The sequence below is a fragment of the Desmodus rotundus genome, chromosome 5, assembly GCF_022682495.2.
Source record: "Desmodus rotundus isolate HL8 chromosome 5, HLdesRot8A.1, whole genome shotgun sequence".
NCBI lineage: Eukaryota > Metazoa > Chordata > Mammalia > Chiroptera > Phyllostomidae > Desmodus > Desmodus rotundus.
Genome location: NC_071391.1, coordinates 40233710 through 40258914, shown reverse-complemented (window position 1 = coordinate 40258914; position 25205 = coordinate 40233710). Strand labels below are relative to the sequence as shown.

At 45.8% G+C, this 25205-nt stretch overlaps 1 protein-coding gene across 3 annotated transcripts in view; it reads right to left on the bottom strand.

Moving 5' to 3' along the window:
- Positions 1 to 23946: 23946 nt before the first annotated feature.
- Positions 23947 to 25205, bottom strand: part of DENND5A (DENN domain containing 5A) — a 90938-nt gene continuing 89679 nt past the window's right edge. For all 3 annotated transcript variants that reach the window (XM_024558692.3, XM_024558693.4, XM_053924215.1), the window contains one exon: positions 23947 to 24988. In XM_024558692.3, the coding sequence (XP_024414460.1) occupies positions 24805 to 24988 (184 nt within the window). In that variant the 3' untranslated portion in view covers positions 23947 to 24804. The remainder of the gene's footprint in view (positions 24989 to 25205) is intronic.

Here is a 25205-nt window from a genome sequence, read left to right as displayed (position 1 = left end):
AGCCCTCAAAGAGCCTCCGGCTCTGCCACTTCGCGGTGTCCTGCAGCTTGACCCAGTCCCTCTTGTGAGGACAAACAGCCCTTCTAGCCCGGAATATTCGGACATGGGGCGCCCAGAAAGCGTCCTGGGAAAAGGCTCAGAGTCCTGTGGTCCCCACACCCCAAAGCCACCCCCGGGATTCCCCGCCTCTCCGGGAGGGGCACGTGTGGACGGGAGAGGGGGTGACTCCACGCACATCTGACCCTCAGGAGAACTCAGTGAAGAGGGCGGCCAGCTTCTCTGCTCACTTCAGCACACCCTCTGCACCTCCCTCATTCTGCTTAACCCGGGCCCTCCGGCTGCCCACCCCATAGCCCTCTGGAGGCAGTGGCCCACTCGTCCCACCACGGGGCACGCTGAGGCTGCAGTGGCACACTGCTGGGCCCAGAATCACAGCAGACAATGTTCACTTCACCGAAACCAGTTAAAGGTCTCTTCAGGGCAGCCTAAAAGGTGAAGGGAAAAAGGGGCCTAGAGGTTAAGGGTGAGCTACAAGGGGCAAGAAAGAGCCTCCGTTTGGCCTAGGGTACAGGTGGTATCTGTGACCACCTGAACTCTTAAAATCAGGTCTGGCCAGCTACAAATACAGGGCGTGCCTGTCACCTGGCCCTCCAAGCAGCGCATCCTTATAAGGGACCACACTGCGAGACCTTCCCACACCACCCTAGGCACGGAGGATGGATCCCACCGCCCTCGGCATCGCTCCAGGAGCAAATGCAACAGCGATTCCTAGAGGCCGCAAGCCCCATACTCAGGGACTTTGAGGTACTTTGCACTTCTCTGAATTCATTGCTTTCTCCTGTGGACATATGCATACATAGTGTGCATTTCTATGCATCTATATTTATATCTGTATGTGTCTACTTCTATAGCTATCTATTCATTCCTTTGGCAATCAGAAAACAAGTACACATCACAAAAAAGTCCCCGCCTAGCTCATGCACAAAAACGTCTTCCTAGGGCCCACGCCCTGCGAGAGCTCCCTCCCGGGCACGTCTCCTGCGCGGTCCTCCGTCCCATGCCCCTGTGCCCAGGCTGAGACTGCCGCTGGGCTAGTGCTGCTGCCGGATGGAGAACCTGAGAAAATGACTTCTCTGTGCTTGTTTTTCTATTGACCTTTTCATCCCCAGGGAAGGCAGGCAGGTTGCATCCCCTTTTCTGTGTTTGTCCCTCCCTCCCACCCCCTTTTGTTCGGTGCGCAGAGAGAGAGAGAGAGACGCTCAGCTATTTCTAGGCATAAGGGCGGTTTTTACACATTTGTAAATCTTCACTTAGTGAAACGTTCTCTCTGCCTTTGTCTTTGTGTCCTTAATGGTAGCCATAAATTACCGCCCTCTTTTCTCTTCACTGCATCAGGCTTCATTGCTTTTGAAATGATCAAAGTTATTTTCTTTTAAAATCCAAGTAGAAACTGCCCATTGTGTGGCACAGAGCTCTTTAGCTCCAGTCAAAGCATGTAAATATATAAAGCTGCCCCTTAAACTCGACGGGAGCCTCCTCCAGCCCCTTGTGCCTGGTAAAGAAATGAGACGTGCTGTTCTTTCTCTTCTCCATTTCCCCAAGTTTATATTTTAGTAAGAACACAAGTGAATAATGATAAGACCCAGTGCTTTTTTGCCTAAGAGGATACATTTTTGTCATGTTTCCTGGAAAATTCACCACTGGCACAGATCTTAAAAAGTGTTCTGACTTCTATTTCGTTTGCACCAACCTTCATACAAAAGTGCTTTCAGCTGGGTGGCTCCCAGACTCCTGGACAATCTTTCTGACACTTCAGATCAAAGTCAGTACGGTTTACAACTGGGAATTTCCATAGGGGAGAGGCCGCAGGGGAAATTTGTGTTCAAATGTCAATGTTTTCGGTGTTCTGATGTCAGGATGGGCCATGTAAGAGCAGCTGCCTGCCCTCTATTGTCCAGCTGAGGTCCCAACAAACTTCCAAAGGCCACAGGCACTGCCCCTGGACTGAGGCTGAATCTCCCTGTCCCTGAAGCTGGCTGGAGGGGAGAGGCAGCCCAGCCAGCCAGCCCTGTCTCATTGGTGTGGGCTGCTGACACTAGAGACTGGTGAAGCAGAGAATCCTGGGCAGCACCCCCGCCTCCCTCCTTGTGAATGACTAGGTAAACTCTGTATCCACAGGACACCTTTCAATGACCACCTTTTTTCCTCCTCAGCAGCCTCTGGAAACTCCCTTTGGAAAATCTCCCTCCCCTGCGTTTTCATCACAGCAGGCAAAGCTCCTGGTTTTCCTCCTGCCCCTCAGGAAAAGCCTTCTGGACCATTTTCTTGGGAATCCCCTTTTCACACTCTCTTCCCCACAGTTCACTGATTCCCTTGATTCCGTAATAGAAATCTCCAGTTTGGATCTCCCTCCTTAGCTTCAGCCCTGTACGTCCAATTGCCTACTTGCCGCCCCCACCTTGCTCTCCCAGAGGTCCCTCAGATTCAGTGTGTTCAAAAGGGAGCACATCTTCCTCAACCTGCTCCTACTCAATGCTCTCCTCTCAGAGAGGCCCACCTCCATTCTCCCAACACCAACTCAGAGACCTGGCAGGCATCCTGGACTTATTCGCTCCCTTCCCTGCACATCCAAACAATCCCATCAACTCTACCTTCTTACCATCTCTCAAAACCATCCTCTTCCTCCATGTAAGCTGCCTGAGCTCAGGGCCTCGTCATCCCGCACCTGGTCCATTGCTCCTCGTCCTGGTTCCTTATTGATCCCCCTGTCTAGAATCTCACCCCCTTTTGGTGCGTCTCCCGCAGGGGCTGCCAGAGGGAAATGTCGACTTCATCATACCATTCCCACTCTTCCTTGGGCTAAAGTCAGAGCTCCCTTGATACAACCGCTCTGGAGAACCGCTGGGCTGTATCTACTGTAGCAAAACATGCCACCCACTTCTAGGTATGCACCCCAGAGAAGTTAGTGAATATGTGCACCAAAGGACGTGCACCAGAATATTCATAAGAGCTGTATTCACACTAGCACAGAACTGGAAATTACCCAAATGTCCATCAACTAGAGAATGCAAAACAAATTGTGAAGTACGCATTCAACGGGACACTATGGAGAAGAGAATGAGCAAACTGATACAAACAGCATGGAGGCGCCTCAGGATCATTATACTGAGTGACAGAAGCCAGGCACGTATTGTGTAATAATTCCAGCTCTATGGAGTTTAACAACAGGTAGAACTAATTAATAACAATAGAGGCCAAAGTAGTAACTCCTTCTGGGGATGGGGATTGACCGGGAAGGCACAAAAAGGATCCTTCTGGAATGCTGGAAATGTTCAGCTAGATCTGGGTGTATATGGGTGTATACACGCGTAAAAATTTGTTGCGATATTGGCTTAAGCTTATGCACCTTAGGCACTTTGCTGTGTGCGCTTTACTTCAGTAAATAGGTTGAAATAAGAACTGCCGAGCCAAGACCTTTATGATCCCATCCCATTTTGTCTTCGTCCCTTCGGCCCTACAGGCTGTGCTCCAGTGACATCAAACTATCTGTATGAGGAGCTTGTCACTTTTCTCCTCACACAGCCTTTTCTCTTGTGCACACTGCTCCCTTTGGCTGGAAGACATGACGCCGGTCTCAATAACTATTTGAATAAATGAAGTGTAACATCTTGATTATTAAATATCACTATACCCCAAGGAAAAAGTGATTTGCTGAGATGTCTCCAAAAATAACAATGAGCTATGTGTGAAAGTACTGGAGTCCGCAGGTTAGCAGATCCCGAGAAGCAATGCAGAAAGGAAAACCCATCTGCTCTTGCACACACATTAATCTCTCCTCCGTGGACGGCTTTCACATCCCCTGGAAAAGCTTTGCAGTATGTCTGAGCTGGATATGAGGTAGTAAATTTTTCTGGTGATATACCCATCCCCATCTGCTCACTCCGCTTTCCTAACAGATTTCATTCCTTTCCCCAGGCAGCCCGCTCCCTAGGAGGGAAGCTGCACCATCTTCAACCGCAGGCTCTGGAATTGGCTTCAGATAATCAATATCTTTCATTCCATTCCCCTGGTGCCAGTCGTTGGTTCAGAGATACGCATTTGACAGAGTTCCAATCAGAATGAATCTCAGTCCCTTTGCTTGAAAGGCTGGGATGGACGGGTTTTCTGCTCTTCCTGGGATGCTGTGGTGAATGAGAAATGGGAGCAGCCTTCCTGAGGCCAGCGGAAGTGGGTCAGCTGAGAGAAACACCGAGAAGCCCACCCGAAGGCCCTCCCCACCTCAGCACCTCCAGTGGTGCGTGTCAGAACCATTCTATTTGACTTTTTAAATTTATTTTTTATTTTTACTTTCTAAATTGTCATAAAATATATGTACCATAAAAAATTACCACTTTAACCATTTTAAAGTGTACAGGTTCGAGGCATTAAGTAAATCTATACTGCTGGGCAACCATTGCCGACATTTATCTCCAGATCTTTTTTCATCTCGCAAAACTGAAACTCTGTACCCATTAAACGATAATTGCTCATTCCCACCCCAGCTCCTGGCACCACCATTCTACTTTCTGTGTCTGCGAATCTGACTACTCTATGCCGCCTCATCTGAAGGGGATCATACAGTATTTGTGACAGGCTTATTTCACGGAGCGTGATGTCTTCAGGACTCATCCATGTTGTAGCATGTGTCAGAATCTCCTTCCACTGTTAAGGCTGAGTAACAGTTCACTGTGTGCGTGCACCACAGATTCTTTACCCACTCATCTGTCGATGCATTGCTTCCACCCTCTGGCTATTGTAATGCTGCTATAATCATGCGTGTTAAATATGTTTGTGTTTCTGCTTTCAATTCTTTTTTAAAAGATTTTATTTATTTTATTTTTAGACAGAGGGGAAGGGAGGGAGAAAGAGAGGGAGAGAAATATCAATGTGTGGTTGCCTCTCACGTGCCCCCTACTGGGGGCCTGGCCTGCAACCAGGCATGTGCCGTGACTGGGAATCAAACCTGTGACTCCGTGGTTCTCAGGCTGGTGCTCAGTCCACTGAGCCACACCAGCCAGGGCTCTGCTTTCAATTCTTTTGAGTATATACTGCGGAGTGGAATTGCGGGATCGTACAGTAATTTTACTTTTAGGTTTTCAGGGAAAGGCAGTAGCGTTTGCCCCAGTTGCTGCACCACTCTCCACTCCCACCAGCAGTGCACTCGGGTCCCGATTTCTTCAGATCCTCACCAACACGTACTTTCTGGCTTGGGGTTTGTTTGTTTGTTTGTTTGTTTGAATAGTAGCCATCCTAATGGATGTGAAGTGGTATCTCCTTCTGGTATTTTGAATTGGGTTTTCTGCTATTTACAGCCAAAAATATTCCTATCCAGCTCCACATAATCCCCTGTTAAACTTTGACTGAGTAGCAGGCAGTCCTCTGAGTGAGATGGGAGAAGGATAGGTAGATAGGGTTGAATCCTCTCAGGGGCCTAAGTAATAAATGATTATTTTATTCAGAAAATTGATGCTATCGTGGTATAAATGCCAGGACTCCATTTATTTCTTCAGTGGTTCTAAATATTGCACCAACATTCTCTTTTGCTTACACAGGGTTAAAAATCCTTCCAATAAATATTTACGTAAATATGGTAATAGTTAATATATGAATTAATACTATGTCAGACGCCATTCTCAGTACTTCCCGTACATTAGCTCATTTAATCCTCTTCTAAACTCTGAGAAGTAGCTATCGCCATTACTTGTCAGATGTAGGAACTGGCGTGGAGAGAGGTCAGATAACTGCTGCTCAATGCCAGGGCGTCCGGCATCGGGTCCTCCTTCTGAGCCCCTGCTCCCCGCAGCCTGGATGTGGGCCAGGCGCTGTGCAAGGCGCTGCGGGAGCTACAAGGATGAATTAGAGGCAAAGCCTGCCCTCAAGGAGCTTACAGTCCAACAGAAAAGAAATATAATGAGGATTCACCCTCAACACCTCTTCCAAAGCGTAAATATAAGAATTCTTGTTTAAAAAACTTTGGTACTCCTCCTTGTTTCTATGAAGCAAATATATCATTAATACTGAAACTTTATAATATTGTACACAAAAAAGCAAACTATAGATCAGTATCACTTATGATCATCAATTAAAAACCCTAAGCAGAAAAGATTAATCAGAACTCAGGATCATAATTAAGTGGGATACATTTCAGAATGCAAGGATGATTTAATAACATCTACTTACATCATTAATAATAATAAATAGATTTGAGAAGGAAAATGATATGATAACCTCCACAAATGCCAAAGAAAATTTTAAACCAGTATACTTAACAAAACACTCAAGATGGTAGGGATAAATACTTCTTTTATAAAAAAGATTTTATTATTTACAGAGGGAAAGGGAGGGAGAAAGAGGGGGAGAAACACTGATGTGAGAAACACCCATCTGCTGCCTCTCGAACTTGCTCCAACCAAACCTGCAACCCAGGCGTGTGGCCCGAGTAGGACTGGAACCTGCGGTCCTTCACTTCACAGGACGCTGCCCAACCAACTGAGCCACACCCGTCGGGGCAGGGTGAACACTTCTTTAACATGAAAAAAACATCTCCTGCAATCCAAAAGCCAACATCACACTTAATGGGGAAACATTAGAAGCATTTTCACTAAGCTCTAAATCAAGACAAATATGATCACTTTAATATTACTTAATACTTTACAAAATATATCATTCAAATTAACTGGACAAAAATAAATTAGAGGTATAAAAATTGGAAGACAGGAAATATTACAGGTGATATAACTGTCTACCTAGAAAACCGAAGATAATCAAATGAAACTATTGCCAGTAATAAAAAATACAGTAAGGTAGTAGAGAACAAAGTTATTATATAGAAATCAAGTTTTCTCAATGTAAACTGTGTGATGGAAGAAAAGACCATATTGATAATAACAACAAAAAGTTAAATACCTGGGAATAAGCACAACAAGAAATATTCAAGGCCTATTGAAGAAACATTCTTTCACACTACTAAACACAACCGAAGGAAAACTTGAACAAGTAGAAATACAACATGCTTTTGGATAGGAATACTCAACATCACAAAGACGTCAGTTCTCCATAGCTTAATGTAAAATTTTAATGTGATCCAACAAGCTCTCTTTTTTTTTTTCTAGATAAGTTGATTCTAAAGTTTATGTAGAAAAAGAAAAGGGCAAGCATAGTGATAAAAAGTGCGAAGAAAAGAACAATGATGGGGAAGACGCACCAGCACTACTAGATATTAAGGGTTATGAGGAAGCTTCAGCAATCAGAACAGTGCATTAAACTCATACACAGAGAGTTTAATGGAGTAGAATACGATATTCCGAAATAGTCACAGAATGATACATAGATGCAACAGAATAAAACTGACATCTCAAGTCATCGGAGAAAACATACATCACTAAAACAATGGTATTGAGACTAATGGGTAGCCACCCAGACAAAAATAAAATTGAATCTATTCCTCATGCCTCACTGAGTTAACTTCAAATGGATAATAGATTTAACTTTTTTAAAAGCATCAAAAATACTAAAAGAAATATAGAAAAGTTTTATCTTGTAGTATGGAAAGTCTTTCTATCACCCCAAATCCAGAAGCCATAAAAGATTAATAAGCTCAACCATAGCCCCCCCAAAAATACCCTGATGTTAAAGAAAAAAACATAAGTAAAGTCAAAGAACAAATGATAAACTGCAAAAAAATGTTTTCATATCAGAATACAAAGACGTGATCTCCCTCATAGGTAAAGAACCACTAGACTTCATACGTGAAGACCGGTGATCCAATAGAAAATGGGCAAAGAGCATGAATTAAAAGATACGTAATGAATCTTAAACATATGAAAACAAAAAATCCAAAGTGTGGTAACACATTCTCATGGTAAGACTAGGGAAGCAGACATTCAAAATATTAGTGGTGGGCGCAGATACTGACATAAAGTCTATAAAACAATCTTAAAATATCTATTTAAATTAATTGAATAAGTGTATAGATTGACTTTCACAAAATGTGCAAAATGACACGTACAAAGCTATTCATCACAGCATTGCTTGTAGCAGCAAAAGATTAGAAACAACTCAAATGGCCATCGATAGGGGGCTGGAAATATAAATTATGTGACATCCATAAAATAGAACACTACGCAGCTGTAAAAAGGAATAAAAATGCTCTACATCTCCTAATATGGAAAGATCTCCAAAATATACTTTTAAATGAAAAGAGAAAACAGTGCAAAACAATGTGTATATTTTGCTACCTTTTGTGTAAAAACAAGAATCTATATTTATATTTGTTTGTATATACATAGTTTGTATACACAAAAATATATAAGAAAGTCAGAGGAAGTCAGGGTAGGTGGAGGTCAAGGATGGGAGGGAGGTTTTCAGTTATTATTCTTTATAAATAAAGAATTTTATTTAATAACTTTCTAAATAAAGGTTTTATTCTTTATAGTTTCTAGTCGTTGAGCCATGTAACTATAGTCCCATAGGAGGAAGAAGAGGAAACTAGAGAGAAGCTGGTTTTTATTGTGACTGCCTGAGCAACTTACAGTGAGTGAAGTCTAGTCCCAGCCAATTCTAAAATCATGGTAATTTCCAACGTGCAGTTTGTTAGTAGTTTATTTCCAACCACAGAGTGTAACAGAATTCCTCCTGCTGCCTTAGAATTGTTGACACCTGATTATGGGGAGTTATCATCCCAGACCAATTTAGTCTAACAGGCAACAGATAACATCTTTTAAATTCTTGTGGCTTCATTGGTAACTGTTGCCTAAAGACTATGGGAATATAATTAGCAATCAAAATACATACACACACACACACACTCTTTGGTCAGTCATTAAAATCATCATACAAGATGACTGATATTAGAGATGTTGGAACACTTTCAAACTAGCTCATAGAGCCTGTAAATAAGATAACGAGTGTGACCTGTGGCTTCTTGCAATTATCTGTTAATCCATTTTGCAATTTTTGCAGGTAATTAGCAATGTCCTTTCATTTCACCATAATTTATCAATTACCTCTTATTTCTAAAATATTTTTCATGTCAGTGTTCAAGAAAAAAATAGAAAAAGAATAGAACTTATACATTTTGTATGAAAACTGGGCAGCTTATGTGATAAGAGCAGGAGATTTACAATTATGAAAATACATTTGCAGAAAAAGTAACCCTTGCTACCATCTTGCTACTGTGACACCAAAGGGGTGATGCCCAAGTTTCTACAGTGAACAGATATTACACTCACAATTAAGACAGTTGAAAAATGTACATGAGCTCTGGCCAGTGTGGCTCAGTTGGTTGGGTGTCATCCTGCAAAGCCAAAGGTCACTGGTTCCGTTCCCAGTCAGGGCACACGCCCCGGTTGCGGGTTCAGTCCCAGGTCAGGGCGCATTTGAGAGGCAGCAGGTGGATGTTTCTCTCTCACATCAATGTTTCTCTCCCTCTCTTTCTCCCTCCCTTCCCCTCTATGTATAAAAAAACCTTTTTAAATAAAAAGTGTAGACAAGTATAAGCTGAGCGTGCAGACAGACATGGACGTTAGCTCTCATCCTGTCACTTACTATCTGTGGGGTCTTGGAAAGGTCACATTAGCCTCTTGGAGCCTGAGCTTCCCCATAGGTGAACTGGGGGTAATCACACCTGTTTTGCAGGGTTGTAGTAGTTGTGGATGAGGTGATCTTTGTCAAGTGCTGAGTGCAGGCTCTGGTGTAGAGTGGGCACGCAGTAAAAGAGATTCTCGTTCCCCGCCAACCCCGTGGAGGCAGGACCCACGGAAGCCAAGCTGGGCTGGTGCCTTATTTCCTGACTGCCTCTATTCAGGCTACTCTACAGCTGTGCAAAGCACACGGACTTGCCCCTGCTTGTTGGGAGAAGCATGACTATTAATCCATACCCATGCTGGGACTGTAATTAGGAAACCTGGGATTTTAGGAGATAAGCTAGCTCTGTCCACATCCCAGAAGGGTGTTTCTCTTATTGCGCTAGTGAGAAGGTTTCAGTGCAGGAAATCCAAATGGCTCTAAAAGTATATAACAGAAGGAACTGAGAGGTTCCAAAATGACTGAAAGAGCTAGAGGGGTGAGCTCTGGGCTGGGCCTTCAGGAATGACTCGCAGAAGACACCAGACCTTACCCACCAGGGAAGCCACTGTTTCTACACAACATGGGCCAACCTCAAGAACTCTGAGTTGCTGTGAATTCAGACATCTGAGCTCGAACCATCACTTATTTTCTATGTAACCTTGTACAAGGTACTTAATCTCTCAAGAATCAAGATATGAAGAAGTTGCCATTACAGCAACTGCTTCTCAATACCTATAAACTGGTTAATAGACTTATCTCCACAATGTTTCTTTTTTAAATTTTATTGTTATTCAATTACAGTTGTATGCCTTTTCTCCCCCTCCTCCACCCCACCCACAATGTTTCCTATAAGCAAAACAAAGCCCAAAGCAGTTGGAAAATAGCCTATGCTTCACTTTTATTTTCCAAATCACACATGAGAACATTTCACTGGCACAATGTAAACTGTATCCAGGACCCTAGCTGCAAGGGAGTCTGGAAATACTGTTTGCTGTTTTTATTAGCTTGTCAGGCTTTGCAATGCAGAAAGGCATACTACAAGGGCTTGGAAGTCAATGTCGACTACCAACAAACAAATCTATCACAAAAAGGGTCATTTAGTTCCTGGGAAATTGGGGCAACCTCTGCCAACACCTGTTTGTGCTGCAGGGGCTCCAAGAGTAGTCAAGGCTTAATTAAGCCCATTTTACTTACTAAAAAAATGTAGTAGACATTTCTCATTTGCCTCCTAATCATCTGTCACCCCTGCTCTCCTCCAATGCATCAATTTTCATTCAGGTATTCACCTCTCCTTTAAGCAACCCATGTGCTTGGGAAAACTGAGCCTAATTCCATCTCCAGGAGTGGGCTAAAATTGGTTTAGATAAATTAGCACATTCCATTTTCTTGGCCATAGTCATTGGTCCAAGGGCAAGTCTCTCCCAAAAGTTTCACATTCCCTCTCCAGACAGGGTCCAAATGGTGAGGGTGTAATTTATAACTCATCTTTTTTTCAGCTGTAGATTTCCTTACTGTTTCTTGTTCTTCTTCATCCATTTCTTCTTCTTTGTCTTGCTCTGTATCTTCTATTGTGTCATTTTACACATATATATGTAAATGTATATTTATGTATATATATGTAAAGATATATATACATAAACATATGACACTCATATATTTGTGTGTGTGTGTGTATGAATGACATAAGAGGGTTGCGGAGTGCTTAGTACTAGCAATGTTCTGTTCCTTGGCCTGGGTGGGAGTTAGGGAGTTATGCAAGTGTTTTCAGTTTGTGAAAATTCAGTAAACTGCACATATACGTGTGATTTGTGCACGCTATTGTTTTGTGTTATATTTCATTTTAAAAACTTACTTAAAAAGTGCTGAATGATAAAACTGAAGAAATCTCCCCAAAACAAAGCACAAAACGATGGCCGAATGAGTAAGAGGTAAGAGGAGGTGTAGAACAGACAGTATGTCAGTAACAGACATTCTAGAAAGAGAAAACAGGATTAAAACAGAAGGAAAACACCCAAGGATAATTTAAGAAAATTTCCCAGAAAGGAAGCCCATGAATTTCCAAATGAACTGAAAGGGTCCACTAGGTGCCTACAGTGGATGAAAACACACACACACCGCGGCAAACTTCATCACCGGAAACGAAAAGGTCCTACGAGTTTCCAGAAGGGGGAAAAACAGCGCTCTTGCAGAGTCAGACACTAGAGCGGCTTTGGCCTTCTCAGCAGTGACACTGGAAGCTAGAAGGCATGAAGCAATAATGCATTTTAAATTGAGGAATAGTATGTTCAAGCATGAAAACTGTATTTTTCTGAAGTAGTAATGTGTAAGTACAGAATAACATTATGTGTACATAATATCAAAAAAATTATGTCCCATGACTTTCCAGGGATGCTACTGGGAGATGTGCTCCACTCAAACAAGGGAATAAAGCTAAGAAAGAGGGAGGCGTGGGATCCAGGAGAACAGAATATTCAGCTCAGCAGAGTGCAGGGCCAGGACCTTCATACAACGAGATGCCCTAAAGCCCAGGAGAGAAGAGAGCCCGGGAAGACAGTGGGCCCGAGGCAGCCACTAGTCCAGCCGGGGGCAGGTCTGAGAGTCCAGGATAGTCTTCTTTAAAGAGAGAAAAATGCACAGGATGTCTGATGCAAACTAAAAAACCTTCCAAAGGGACCACTCTACCCCAGAGCTCCGATGGTGACGGCAGGGCTGTGCTCTGACCTGGCTGGCACCCTGACTTTTCCCTCCCCTGCTCCCAATCCCCAGTCCCCAGCCTTCCCCTCTTCTCACAGGTGTGAGAAGGGCTCCCTTCCCTAAGGGCTCCCTAATGCACATCCTACACACTGAACTTCATCTCAGAGATCATTTTGGAAAACGCCAACCTACAACAGAAGACAACTCCAGAGAAAATAAACATTGTGGTGTGAAGGACAATTCATCATATTTTGCTACACCATGCAGCTATCAACAGCATTCACATAACTGTAACAATGTAAACTCTACACACTGGTCTAACCAAAACTACCGTAACATTTTATCAGGAGGACAGCAGGATGGGGACATGTGTCCTGGCAGTGTAGCAGGAAAGTGAGATAAATCCTCAACTTCCATATCAAGAAATCAAGAAATAATACCTACAATGGAAAATCAGTAAGTAGCAATTCTAAACCAGTTATTTAGAGACACCGGGGTAAATATCAACATAACTAGCTAAAATGGAGATGAGACCCTGGCTGGTGTGGCTCAGTGGATTGGGTGCCGGCCTGTGAACCAAGGGGTCGCAGGTTCAATTCCCAGTCAGGGCACGTATCTGTGAGGGCACATGCCTGGGTTGCAGGCCAGGTCCCCAGTAGGGTGTGTGTGAGAGGCAACCACACGTCGATGTTTTTATCCCTCTCTCTCTCTCTTCCCCTCTGTCTAAAAATAAATAAATAAATAACCTTTAAAAAAATGAAATGGAGATGAGAGTGGTGGTCTCTGCTCTGGACAAAGAGGGAGAGTGGGCAAGGAAGGGATCGCTATTTATCAGAGCAAATTTTATACAATTATTTGACTCCTCAAACCATGAGTATGTCCAATGTTGATGAAAACAGCTAAAACCAAAACATTAAGCCTTGGCTGTGTACTATACAGCCCCTAAAATTGATACCAAGATGAATATTTATTGAAACAAAAGGATGTTCATAATACCATGGTAAGTGGGAAAAGCAGACTGAAAAATGCTGTGCACATTAAATCCCACTTTTAAAATTAGACAGAGAAGTATATATGTGCAGAAAAAAGTCTGAAGCTGTCTACACCGAAATGTTTTAGGGTGAGGTGTGGAAGGGTTGTAACTTCCATCTGTTTATGCTTGTAGCCTCGGTATCTGCCATCTCTGTATCCCCAAGTCTTCCATCCTTTCTGCAACATTTAATGGAATTGCCTGAAATCATCCGACATACCGTGCAAAGCTCAATGCTCTCCCCGAACCTGGTGCGAATTGCTTGGCAGTCATGTTTACTCCTATTTCCCCTTCCTGCCGCTCTCAATTTCCCTGGCATCCCGCTCTCTGCAGCTGTTTCCTTCTCTCTGTCCCTAGTTAACACAAACGTGGAATACTGTCCCCTTTCCTTGATTTCCTCAAAGAATATCTTACTTCAGGCATGACTGAGGGGGCTACAACCCTATGTGGCACTGCAGACAGCTTACAACCCCAGGGGTGGCCCTGCTCCTGCTTGCGCTGGCTGACCCTGCTTTGGGGAGATTCTCACTGGACAGTCTTTTCAGACCCTCCTCTCTCACAGAGGCTGGGCCCCTCTCTGGGTGCCCTCCCCTCTGGCCCCTGCCCCAATCTGTGTCTTTTGGGTCCTCATCTGCCATCAAAATGCCAAATCCTTCGAGTCCTTAGTTTTCTTATGCAGAATACGAGGTCTCCCTCATGGAACCTGCTTTTTCCAGCAGGAAAATCTTAACTTCTCACATCCAAAAACCATCAAGAACACTTTTAAGAGTCATCACCTCCAACTTGAACAGGCAGCTGGAGCTAGTTCTTCTGTTTGACTCCCTGTTACGTGGGTAAGACTCTGCATTCTTTAGAATGAGTATGTAATGCTTTTATAATTAAATTACTTCCAGTAAGAGAAGCACCGTGGAAGTCAGAAGTTCGGTCCATGCGCAAGTGTACACATCAAGTTCCACGAGCCCGGCCACTGCCCACAGGCTCCTGCTCCGTGCCAGGCAGCAGGGAGTGTAGGCCAAGGCAGGAGGGTGGAGTTCCATGAGGCTGCTGATCCCAGTGGGGCAGGTCAGCCACAGGCCTCCCCCAGGACATGTGACTAGCACAAACCAGGTGAGGCCCTCACCTCATCTAGTTTGAATCAAACTAGATGCCAACCCTTTCCTCTGCGCTGATATCGTCGGTCTGGGCTTCCACTGGAAGCTCTCCCTTTCTCACCAGCTCTACTGTTTACCAGCTGTGTGGCAAGTTAGTTCACTTCCCCCGTGCCTCAGTTTTCTCGTCTGTAAAATATGGATGATAATATTGTTAGAATCAAATGAGTAATACTTGTAGAGTAGTTGGAACGGCACTCTGCTCACAGTTAGTTCTCCTAAAGGTTAGTGGTCACCACAGTCATCATCATCATCATTGTCACTAGGTCTGTGGACTCCGCCCTTGACCAAGCTATCACATGGTATTGTGTGGGAAGCTGCCCTGGTAGAATTTCTCTCTGATCTCATCATGGAACTTATGGTCAATGCCTGTTTGATTCAAACTAGAGAGAAGAAACAGGCCAGCTGAGAAACCACACACATAAGCATTATCCGTCCTGCACCCCATTTTGAGTCCATTTTTACATGTGGTGTGAGGTAGGGGTCCAACTTTATTCTTTTGCATGTGGACATCCAGTTGTCCCAGCACCATTTATTGAAGAAGACTATTCTTTCTCCATCAAATCATCTTGGCGCCTTCATCAGAAAGCAATTGACTGTAAATATGAGAATTGATTCTGGAACTCATTTCAGTGACACAATCTACACGTCTCTCCTCACACTAATTACTGTAGCTTGTCATAAACTGACAATGGCAGTCCTGCAGCTCTGGTCTTCTTTTTCGTGCTTGCTTAGGCTATCTTCACTTCCTTACATTTCCACATGAACTTTGGGGTCAGTGTATGACTTCCTGCAGTCGGGGGGAATTTTGATGGGGCCTGCACTGAACTACAGATCACTTTAGGGAGTACCGCCATCTTCTTACCGATATTAAGTCTTCTCATCCATGAGCATGGATGTCTTTCTATTTATTTAGCTCTTCTTTGATTTCCTTTACCAACGTCTGATAGTTTTCAGAATATATGTTTTATAGTTTTCTTTTGTTAAAGATTCCTAAGTATTTTTTTTCTTTTTGATGCCGTTGTAAATGGAATTATATTCTTAATTTAATTTTCAGTTTGCTTATTGCTCTATGCAAAAAGAACTTATTTTTGCATATCGATATTGTATCCTAAAGCCTTGTGAAACTCATTTATTAGTTCCAATAGTTTTCAGTAGACTCCTTAAGACTTTCTATATACAAGATCACAGCATCTGCAAATAGAGGTAGTTTTACTTCCACCTTTCCAATCTGGATGTCTTCTATTTAACTTTCTTGACTGACTGCTACTAACTTATTTTTGAACCGCATTTATTTGCTGGGTCCTTTTATCTTCGGCACACAGCCATAGCCTGAGGCAGATGAGAGGACACCGAGATTAGGAAGGCCACCACCTGGGGGACTGGGTCCCGCAGCATTCTCAGACTAAAGCCTAGGTGTCCCATCTTTCCAGGCTAGTGCCAACCTTTGGGGTTCAGCAACCTTATCTAAATAAAGACCTACCCAAAAGAATCACCTTAAATTGTGATTCAGGAAAGTGAAACCTGTTGCAAACAAAACCAAGCACCATTTTTTTTTATCCTAACTCAAAGACATTTTTTCATAGCTTTTAGAGAGGGAGGAAGACAGGGAGAGTAAGAGGGAGGGGGGGGGGATCGATTGGTTGCCCTCTTATACTCACCCAGGCAGGGGATTGAATCCACAACCTAAGTATGTGCCCTGACCAGGTATTGAAGCCACGACCTTTTGGTCTGTGGGACAATGTGTCCACTGACTGCGGCCAGAGCACCAAGCACCCATTTTAACTCAACTTTATCACTGCTTTCTGCTACAAAGGTGTAAATATCCTGGAGTCCCATGATGCTAGAGGGTGAGCTTAGAAAAACGTACAAAGCAGGGAGCCACAGTGGTGGGCTGAGGTCATACAATTCCAGCTCTCACTGAAGGTGCCTCTAAATGCCAAAATTAAAATAAAGAGGCAGAAACACAAAGCCAGGAAGCTTTTACCAAGTCTTACAAGATCCTGGCTAAAGGTTTCTCTATGGGAAGGCCTGTCCCTAATGTGTTCTGTATTTTGGTTCTCAGTTGCAACATCACTGAGAACAGCAACGTTTTGGGAAAGTGAAGTAGAAGGACTCACAGATGGAGAGCAGATGACAGCTAGTCGGGGGAGGGGGTTAGGGGGTGGAAAGACTGAGCAAAAAGGAAAAAGGACTCATGGACATACACAACAGTGAGATGATTGAGGGGGGAAGGGAGGTACAAGGGGACTAAATGGTAATGGGAAAAAATAAAATAAAGATTAAATTTAAAAAAGGATTCAAACAGCTGCCTGGTCCACAACTGCCCACAGAGGTAGGGATGGCACTGGCTGTCCCAGGGGCCAGAAGTTACCAACGACAGAGCAGGAGACCAGGATCCAAGAGTCTGAACTGAGATGGAGGGTAACACGCGGTCTGGTCCAGGTCTGGGGGGAGCAATCGAGGCATCGAAACCAACTCTCAGCAATTAATCCTGCAGTTCCGAGGCTGCTGCAACTGTCCAGCCTGGGCAGCTCGAGTTAAAAGTCAGACCCTAGAATAAACCTTTCGGAAGTTGAGATCATTGCGACCCCAGCCAGGCCAGAAGTATGCAGGGCCTGCCCCACCCCAGAGGAAAAGCGGGGTCAGGAAACGGCAGGAAGGAACCTCCAGTTCCAGGATTCTCACAGGCTCAGCCTGCCCCACTGCCTCCGAACTGGTATGAGTGAAGGAAGCTCCAGCAGCTGAAGGGCATCCCACACGTGACTGTAAACACGTGAGCATGGACATACACACCGCCCCACACATTCTAGCTCGGCTAGGAACACCGGTCTGTGCCGTGAACTGAAGCGTGTGCTATGGGCCCCTCCAGCCGAGGAGACACCTTGGCAACTCCTCTTCCCCAGCCCGCATCCAGTCCCTCACCAGGCTGTACAGTCTTGCCTCTGGAGCAATGCTAGAGTCCCTTCCCTCCCCTCCAATTCCACCTCCACCCCTAGTGCTTCTTAAACGCCTAGGATAGTGTCTGGCACACGACTGGGACACAATAAACACTTGTTACATAAATGAACAGAAGAATAAATAAAAACACTGTTGCTTTCAAGTGTCAGGCCAGGGCAGACAGAGGCAAGCTAGCTCAGAAACGGCGTGGAAATGATGAGGCCCTGAAGTAAGAGCTGCCAGGTGGTAGAACTTAACCACCAGATTTCAGGGAGTGACAATACCCTTAAAGCCTCGCAAGGCTGGAAAAACAGCCAAGGGAGTTGTGAAAATGGTTAATAGAACATCATGTCCCTAGGAGCAAAACAGACAGGCAACAGGGACGTTTAACATCTACAACCAGAAGAGGACAAGCACTGAGTAGCAGAGGGTGGCCATGTCCGTATAGTCATGACCACCTCCTAGATCTGAGCTAATATTTAGATCCAGAACCCACTGACTGAACAGAAGGCCAGTCCCCAAGACCTAGGGACAACTATTTACTTTGAGGATCCCTCTAAGAACCCAGGAATGACCCACGGCTGTCACGAGTACACTGTGGAAAGAGGAACGCCCAGGCATTTCGAGGACTACTGGACAAAGGTCTGGCCTCACACTGAAGTGGGCCTTCTGCGGCTAAATAACAGAGTCCTGGCTGAAGCCCAACTGCAGTCCCCTGGGTCCATAGGTCCATCCAATTGGTCATTTCCCTCATCCCCAAATGTGTAACTGGAATTGATATACTGGCAATCAGAGTAACCCTAACACATGAGTACTTAGCCCGCAGATCAGAGCAATCACAGGGGGGAAATCCAAGCAGAAGTCTCTGAAACTGCTCTCACCCCCACCTAGCCAAGATACTAAATAAAAAAAACATCATCACATCTTGCAGGGGTTGGAGGCTGGCATAGCTTAAGGCCACCATTAGAGACCTAAAGGATGCAGGGATGGTGGTCCCTATCACATCTCCATTTAATTTGCCAGAAAGCCAGATGAATCCTGGAGAGAGTAGGCCACCACGGTCCAGCCAAGTAGCAGCCCTGTTGTGCTGGATGTGCCATCATTGCTGGGGCAGACGACTCGGGCCCCAGATACATGGTATGTGGCCACTGCATTGGAATAAGATCAGAAAGTTCACACTCCGGTGGAATAGACACTACTACTCATTTACTGTTTTCCCCAAAGGTATGTTAACTCTTTTGCCTTCTGTCATAATATAGTTCAAAGAGTTCGAGGAGATCCGGACCATCTGCCCAGCCCACAGAACATCACAAGTCCATTACATCAAGGTGACTGAATGGGAAAACCAAGAGGCGGCTAGTTTATCGAAGACCTTGGTGAGACACACGTGCTCCCGAAGGTGGGTATAAACCCGAAGAAGACTCAGTGACCTGCTACCTCAGGGAAGGTTTTAGGTGTCCAGCGGTCATGGGAATGCCAAAATATCCCCTTCAAATTGGTGCCTCTTGCACCCTCTAGCACAAAGAAAGAAGCACAACACCTGAAAGGGCTCTTTGGGTGCTGGAGGCCACGGTCCAGAAATTCAGCCCAGGAAGTCTCTGGTGACACAGGAAGTTGCCAGCTCTGAATGGCACCTGGAGCAGAAGAGGTCTCCACAAGAGGTCCAAGCTGCTAAGCAAATATTCTGTCATTTGGGTCATATGATCCAGAGGACTCTATAGGGTTGAAGGGTCAGTGAAGGGTAAAGATGCAAACCAGCGCAAGAACCACAAAGCAAGCCCCTGGGATTCTGGAGCAAAGCCGGGCCACCTGCAGTGGAGAATTACACACCTTTTGAGAAGCAGCTCCCATCACATGGCTGGGCCCTGGTGTAAATGAAATGCTAGACCACGAGCATCAAGTGACAGCACATCCAGAACTTCCCGTTATGAACTGGGTTCTGTCAGAACTGCCAAGTCATAAAGGCAGGTGCGGTCAGCAGCAGTTCCCGGTGAGAAGGAAATGGCAACTGAGCCTGGTTTGCTGACAGGTCAGCTTGGGATGTGGGTGGGAGCCACAAGGGGACAGCAGCTGCCTGACAGGCACGTTCAGGGGCTGCCTTGAAAGACAGTAGGAAACAAGGGAAAGTGAGAGAAGCATCTTCCCAATGAGCAAGCGGTGCGCCTGGCTGTGGAAGGAGAGCTCCATGCAGGAGACTATATTCACGTGCCTGGGCAGGGGCCAGTGGTGCGGCCGGCTGGTCAGTGAACAGGAAAGAACAGGTCTGGGAGACCGAGGACAAGAGGTTCTGTTAGAGGCACAGGGACAGATGTTTTAGGTGCAGGCACCACATCTGAGGGGTTTGTGTCACACATTAGCACCCACCAGAGCACCCACCACAGGAGGAAACTGGATGATCAAGCAGATTAAATGAGCCAGACACTCTGTCACTGGTCACACTGGGACTGGCACAGCAGGCACATGGACAGAATTGGCCGCAGTGGCAGAAACAGAGGCTCTGCAGAGGCCCGACAGCAGACTCCCATGTACCACGGCTAATCTAAGCTACTGCTGCCTCTGAACACCCACTCAGCCAGCAAGAGAGACCAGCGCTGAGCCTTGAGACCGACCGACCACTTGGTGGCAGATCAACTATATCAAGCCCCTTCCACCCTGGGAGAGCCAGCAGCTCATCCACACAAAGATAGGTTTGCCTTTTCTGCCCACGGAACCTGGGACAGCACCAATATGCAGAGGCTTACAGAACACCTGACCCTCAGGTGTGGAGTTCCATCCGGCATGGCATCAAACCAGCGCACCCATTCCACAGGGAAGAAAGTTGGGGAGTAGGCTTGTGATATCACGATTTACTGGTCCTGTGTATACTGTACCCTCCAGAAGCTGCCGACCTCAATGAGCACTGGAATGGCCCACTGAAGGCACAACACAAGCACTAGCTTCAACAGTTTGAGGCAAAATTATGCAAGGATGGGGGTCCATCCTTCAGGATCTAATGCATTAAATCAGAGACTAGGATGTGGTACTGTGTCTCTAACGAAGAACACGTAGGTCCCAGATCCAAGGGGCAGAAGCGGGAGCGGACACATTTACAATCTCTTCCAAGGAGCCAGCGAGGGACATTGTGTTTCCTGTTTCTTTAGTTCCGGGTTCTGCAGGGTCAGAAGAACTGGTCCCCAAAAATGGTACTCTCTTGCCGGGGGACACAGAACCACATTCTGTAGGTCCTGGTACATTGAATCTCAAGCTCTGGCTGCCATCAGGGTAATTTGGACTCCTTGTGCCCGAGGACCAGCTGACAAAAAAAAAAGTCACCATCTTGGCGAAGATCATTGAGCCTGAACAGCAGGAGGTGGCAGGGCTGCCTTTATGTTGATGTATCAGGAACGCGTAAAGCACACGCGAAATAACTATTCCAACTCTAGCACGAGATGAGCCTGTGGCATCTTCAAACTCCAGAAAGCAACTGCCAGGGTTGTGTCAAACAACTCAGGGGCCAACTTGACAAAGTTCCCCATAGCCAAAATGGAACGGTAATGATGAATAATTACAATGGAATAAAACCCATCAAATACATTTAAGCCCTTGAGTTCATCATAATAGTCTTTAAAAATTACCACCTTCTGAGGAAAACAGGGACTCAGCCCAGTTCATTATCTTATACGTTGAATAAATAAAAGAATTATGCACTTATCCTGGCTTTCCTGTACAAACTGAGAAATCAAATAGATGAGGGACAGCATCGCTTTATGAAATTACTCCATCTAATAAGTTAAAACAAAATGATGGGTTAGAATACCTCCATGTTGCACCCCCCACCCAGTGAATTACTTCCAGGATGAAGGCATCGAGCATCCATGGCTGCTAACGTAGAAAACAGTGAACACCACACATGACGTGCGCCCCCACCCCCCCAATGGAAAACGAGCACACCACCGCCACCACCTAGTCTCATCAAAACTGCGCAACTCAGGTCTCTGGATCTAGCTGCTGATTTGCGGGAGACGCAGAGGGTGAGAGAGTAAACTGTACCACCAGCATAAAATGTGCAAAACCCAGACTGTGCAAAACTACAGATCAAATGGCCCAGGTTCTTCAACAGATAAATTGTAAGGAAAAGAAAAGGGTACAAGGGGCCCTTCAGATTTAAAAAAAAAAACTTAAAAGCTGTATCAGGTTTTTAAAAAGTGAGACTGAAAACTATAGTGTGTAGGGGTGCACACTTGGGTGATAAAACAATAAGAAACACAAGGAAGTGATTATTCCTGGGAATTGCAAGAAGTTGGAAGGGGGAGGCAGCTGGGAGGGGTGGGGGGAGAGGAGCACGGAGATCTGGGGAGAACTGGTAAAGCTCCATGCTTGACCTGGACGAGGCTTCGGTAAGCTTTGCTCTCCAGCACCTTCACAGCTCCAACAACGCCTTTGCTCCTGCTGTTCTATGTGCAGGGTCCGCTCCTGATGTTCCTCTACCCTGAGCAGAAGTCACGGTCGATACCTCCCTTGGTATCGAAGGACAAGGGGTCTGGGTTCCTGTCAGGAGTCAGGACAGGGCTTACTACGATAGGTTGGTGATAACCACCCCCATTTGTCACGCACTTAGTACACACCTGCCCGCTGCAGACGCACAGGTAGAGCTATCTGGTCCTCACAACCCTGATGCAAGCACTATGATCACCCCCATTTTACAGATGAGTAAACTGAGGTTCAGGAAAGTCATGTGTTTAGATAGCTTGCTCTAGGTGACAGCAGAGCAAGGATTCAATCTAAGGGTTTCGACTCCACAGTCTGTGATCTTAACCATGGCCAATGAATTCATTTACCCCCCAGAGACTTCCTGGGTACCTCCCATGTGCCAGTTACTACTCAGTGGACAAAGTGGACCGTGTCCCTCCCTTATAAAACGTACATTTAGAATTAGCAAATAATGAGCATAACAGTTAAGAAGGGAAATAAAACAGAATGTAGGGGACAAAAAGTAGCTGAGACTGACCTGTTGGTATTTTAGAGCAGTTGGGGTAGGTCACTCTGATGCCGTCTCAGGAGAGACCTGCATCAGACAGGGGAGCAGACGTCAGTAGAAGAGCCACAAGCTGGGAGGGAGACAGTTCTGGCAACTGCAAACTTCGCATCCAACACGTGGCCTTGGGCAAGTGATTAAACCCTGAACTCTGCTTTCATCACCTGTGAACCAGGGATAATCTACATTTACCTTGCAGAACTGTGAGGAAAAGAGGTGTTGTGTAAAGGTGTCTCTGGCCTAGGCCCACAACAGACACACACTGAGGTCCATGCTGCCCTTCTTGCCCGGCCAGAAATTCCCCTTCCTGCTCCAGGCCCACAGCTCACCTCTCCCCACTTTCCCTCCTCCACTTCCAAAAGAAACTAGGTTCCCCTGTGGCCTTCAGGTAGACAGCTGTAGTGCAGCCCACTGATACCCCCTGCCTGTAGGACGTTATACTGCAGCTGTCTCAGAAGCCTCCAGTCTCTGGTCAACTCTTCAAAAATCCTTGTCTAGGAACTCACCCACCTGCCAGACACCAGGGGTGAAAATGAACAAGAGACCCTCTCTCCCCTCTCGGAGCTCAGTCTAGAAAGTGGGCCCAAGGAAAGCGGGCGATGACAACTGGAGAGGAAGTACCAACACCTAAGAAACCACTGGAGCACACTGAGGGCACGATTAACTGTGCCCAGCAGGAATTAAGGAAGGTTTTATAGGCGGTGACTCCTAAAGCAAAGCTTGAACAACGGGCAAGAAGTGAGAAGGAGGGGAAGCGTTCCAGGCAGAGGGAACAGCACATGTGACCGCAGGGAAACACAAAAGAGGACAATGAGCCCTGGCCGGGTGAGTCAGTTAGTTGGAGCGTTGTCCCATGCACCAAAAGGCTGTGGGTTCGATCCCGGGTTGGGGCGCGTATGGGAAGCAGCCGACTGATGTTTCTTATATTGAGGTTTCTCTCTCTCTCTCTCTCAAATCAATAAACATAGCCTCAGATGAAAATTTGAAAAACAAAAGGGCACTTATTGCTTTGAGGTGTTCTATCTGCTCATTGGAGATTCCTGCCTCTACAGAGCAACTTGATTGAAGAATAAAATGGAAGGAAGCTGGTTCCCAAGATTCTCATAAAGCTGCATCACCTGCCATCCCAAGAAAAGTAAACCTCTGTCTCAAGAAAGAGGTTTTTTTCCCTTGAGGGCAGAAAGGATCTCCAGTGTCCGATGTTCCCACACCTGGTCTGACTTCCCTTCAAGAAATGGCCCATCCTGCAACCCTGGCTGGGTCTTTCCCCCTCTGTGTCTCCGCCTCCTCCCCTGTAGACTAGGAAAGTAACCCATGTCTGCATCCCTCCTCAACCAGGAGAGTTAACGGTTATGAAAACTCCCGGTGCTGCAGCGGGAAGGACCCAGGAGTCACGGGCCCCCAAGCCAGCCAGGGAGAGAAGTGACACTGCGGCCGGGACCTCTCAGACAGACCACACTGCCCCCTCCACGGCCCACGGTTCGGAAACCCCCCAAAATCAGGGACCCACACAGTTTTGTTTCAGGTGTTTTATTAAGTGGGCCATACTGTAGCTGGTTTCTAAGTTGCAAAACAACGTAAATTTAACAATAACATAGCCAGTTAGACTGTGACAAGCTTTTCTTTTCCTTAAAAAAAGAAAAAAGAAAAAGAAAGACTTAAAAACACACAATGGAGGGTTAAATAAATAATACGAAGGAAAGGAAAACCTGTTAAAACATGCTTATGTTTACTCCGCGCAACTGCTTGCCAAGAGGCAACGTGATTTTCTGCACAATGATGCACCTCAGCGTGTCTTCTTCCCAAATAATACTGACCAAAAAAAAAAAAGAAAAAGAACAAGAAGAAGATAAGATGTGGGACTGACTTGGCAGTGCTTGCAGAGGCACTACTAAAAATCCCTTTGATTGGAACCTGGGGCTTCCACTCAGCACACCTGTGTGTGGCCCAAGAAAGCCAAATATCCATAATAATGTTAATATAGAAAACATTAGTTTAAAAACGATGTGGAATGGCCTCACTGACGCAGCGAGGCGAGGAAGCAGAACTGCCCCGCACGCGTTGCCAGCCTCAGTCCAGGGAGGCCGCAGGCCCCCAGCACACGGCCGCGGCGAGGGAGGGCGCCAGCTTCAAAATAAGCGGCACCAACCTCGTCTCCCTCTCCTATCACTCTTTCACATGAAAGTGTGTAAAAAGCAAATCAGAAATAAACTCTAAAATAGATTATTTATTCCAAAAATCCTCTAGTTTTCTTTTTACAGTGAGTATACATCTCTCCATCTCCTGCACAACTCGCTTACGTCCCTTGGGAAGACGGGTTGGAGCTGCAGGGCGAGTCTTTCTCAGTCCTATTGCTGGCTGGTGTTGAGAGGTCAGATGTCGATGCCCTTGACCAGGGACGTCTCCAGCGTGATATTGAACTCCTGCAATGTCTGCAGCACTCGGATCAAGGAATTGACAAGTGTGTGGTCTTTGATCAGTGCCACGTCCTCGTACATGTGTGCAGTGATGGGGCAGTCGGCCAGCAGGGCAACCCAGTGGTGCAGGAGGTGATCTCTGGCAGGGCAGGATCGGTCCAGGAGGGTCAGAGGGCAAAGGGAGGGACACCATTAGTGCCAGGCCCAGGGGAAACCTGCTCCATCACTCCTAGAACAAAGTCTGAAGCTGGAGAAGTAGATAGCTCCCCGTAGCCCCCTTTTCCTCCTCTAACAGGGCTTGGTGAAGAGGCCTTACCTGGCTTTAAAAGGCTCCCACAGAGAGACACCCAGCCCCA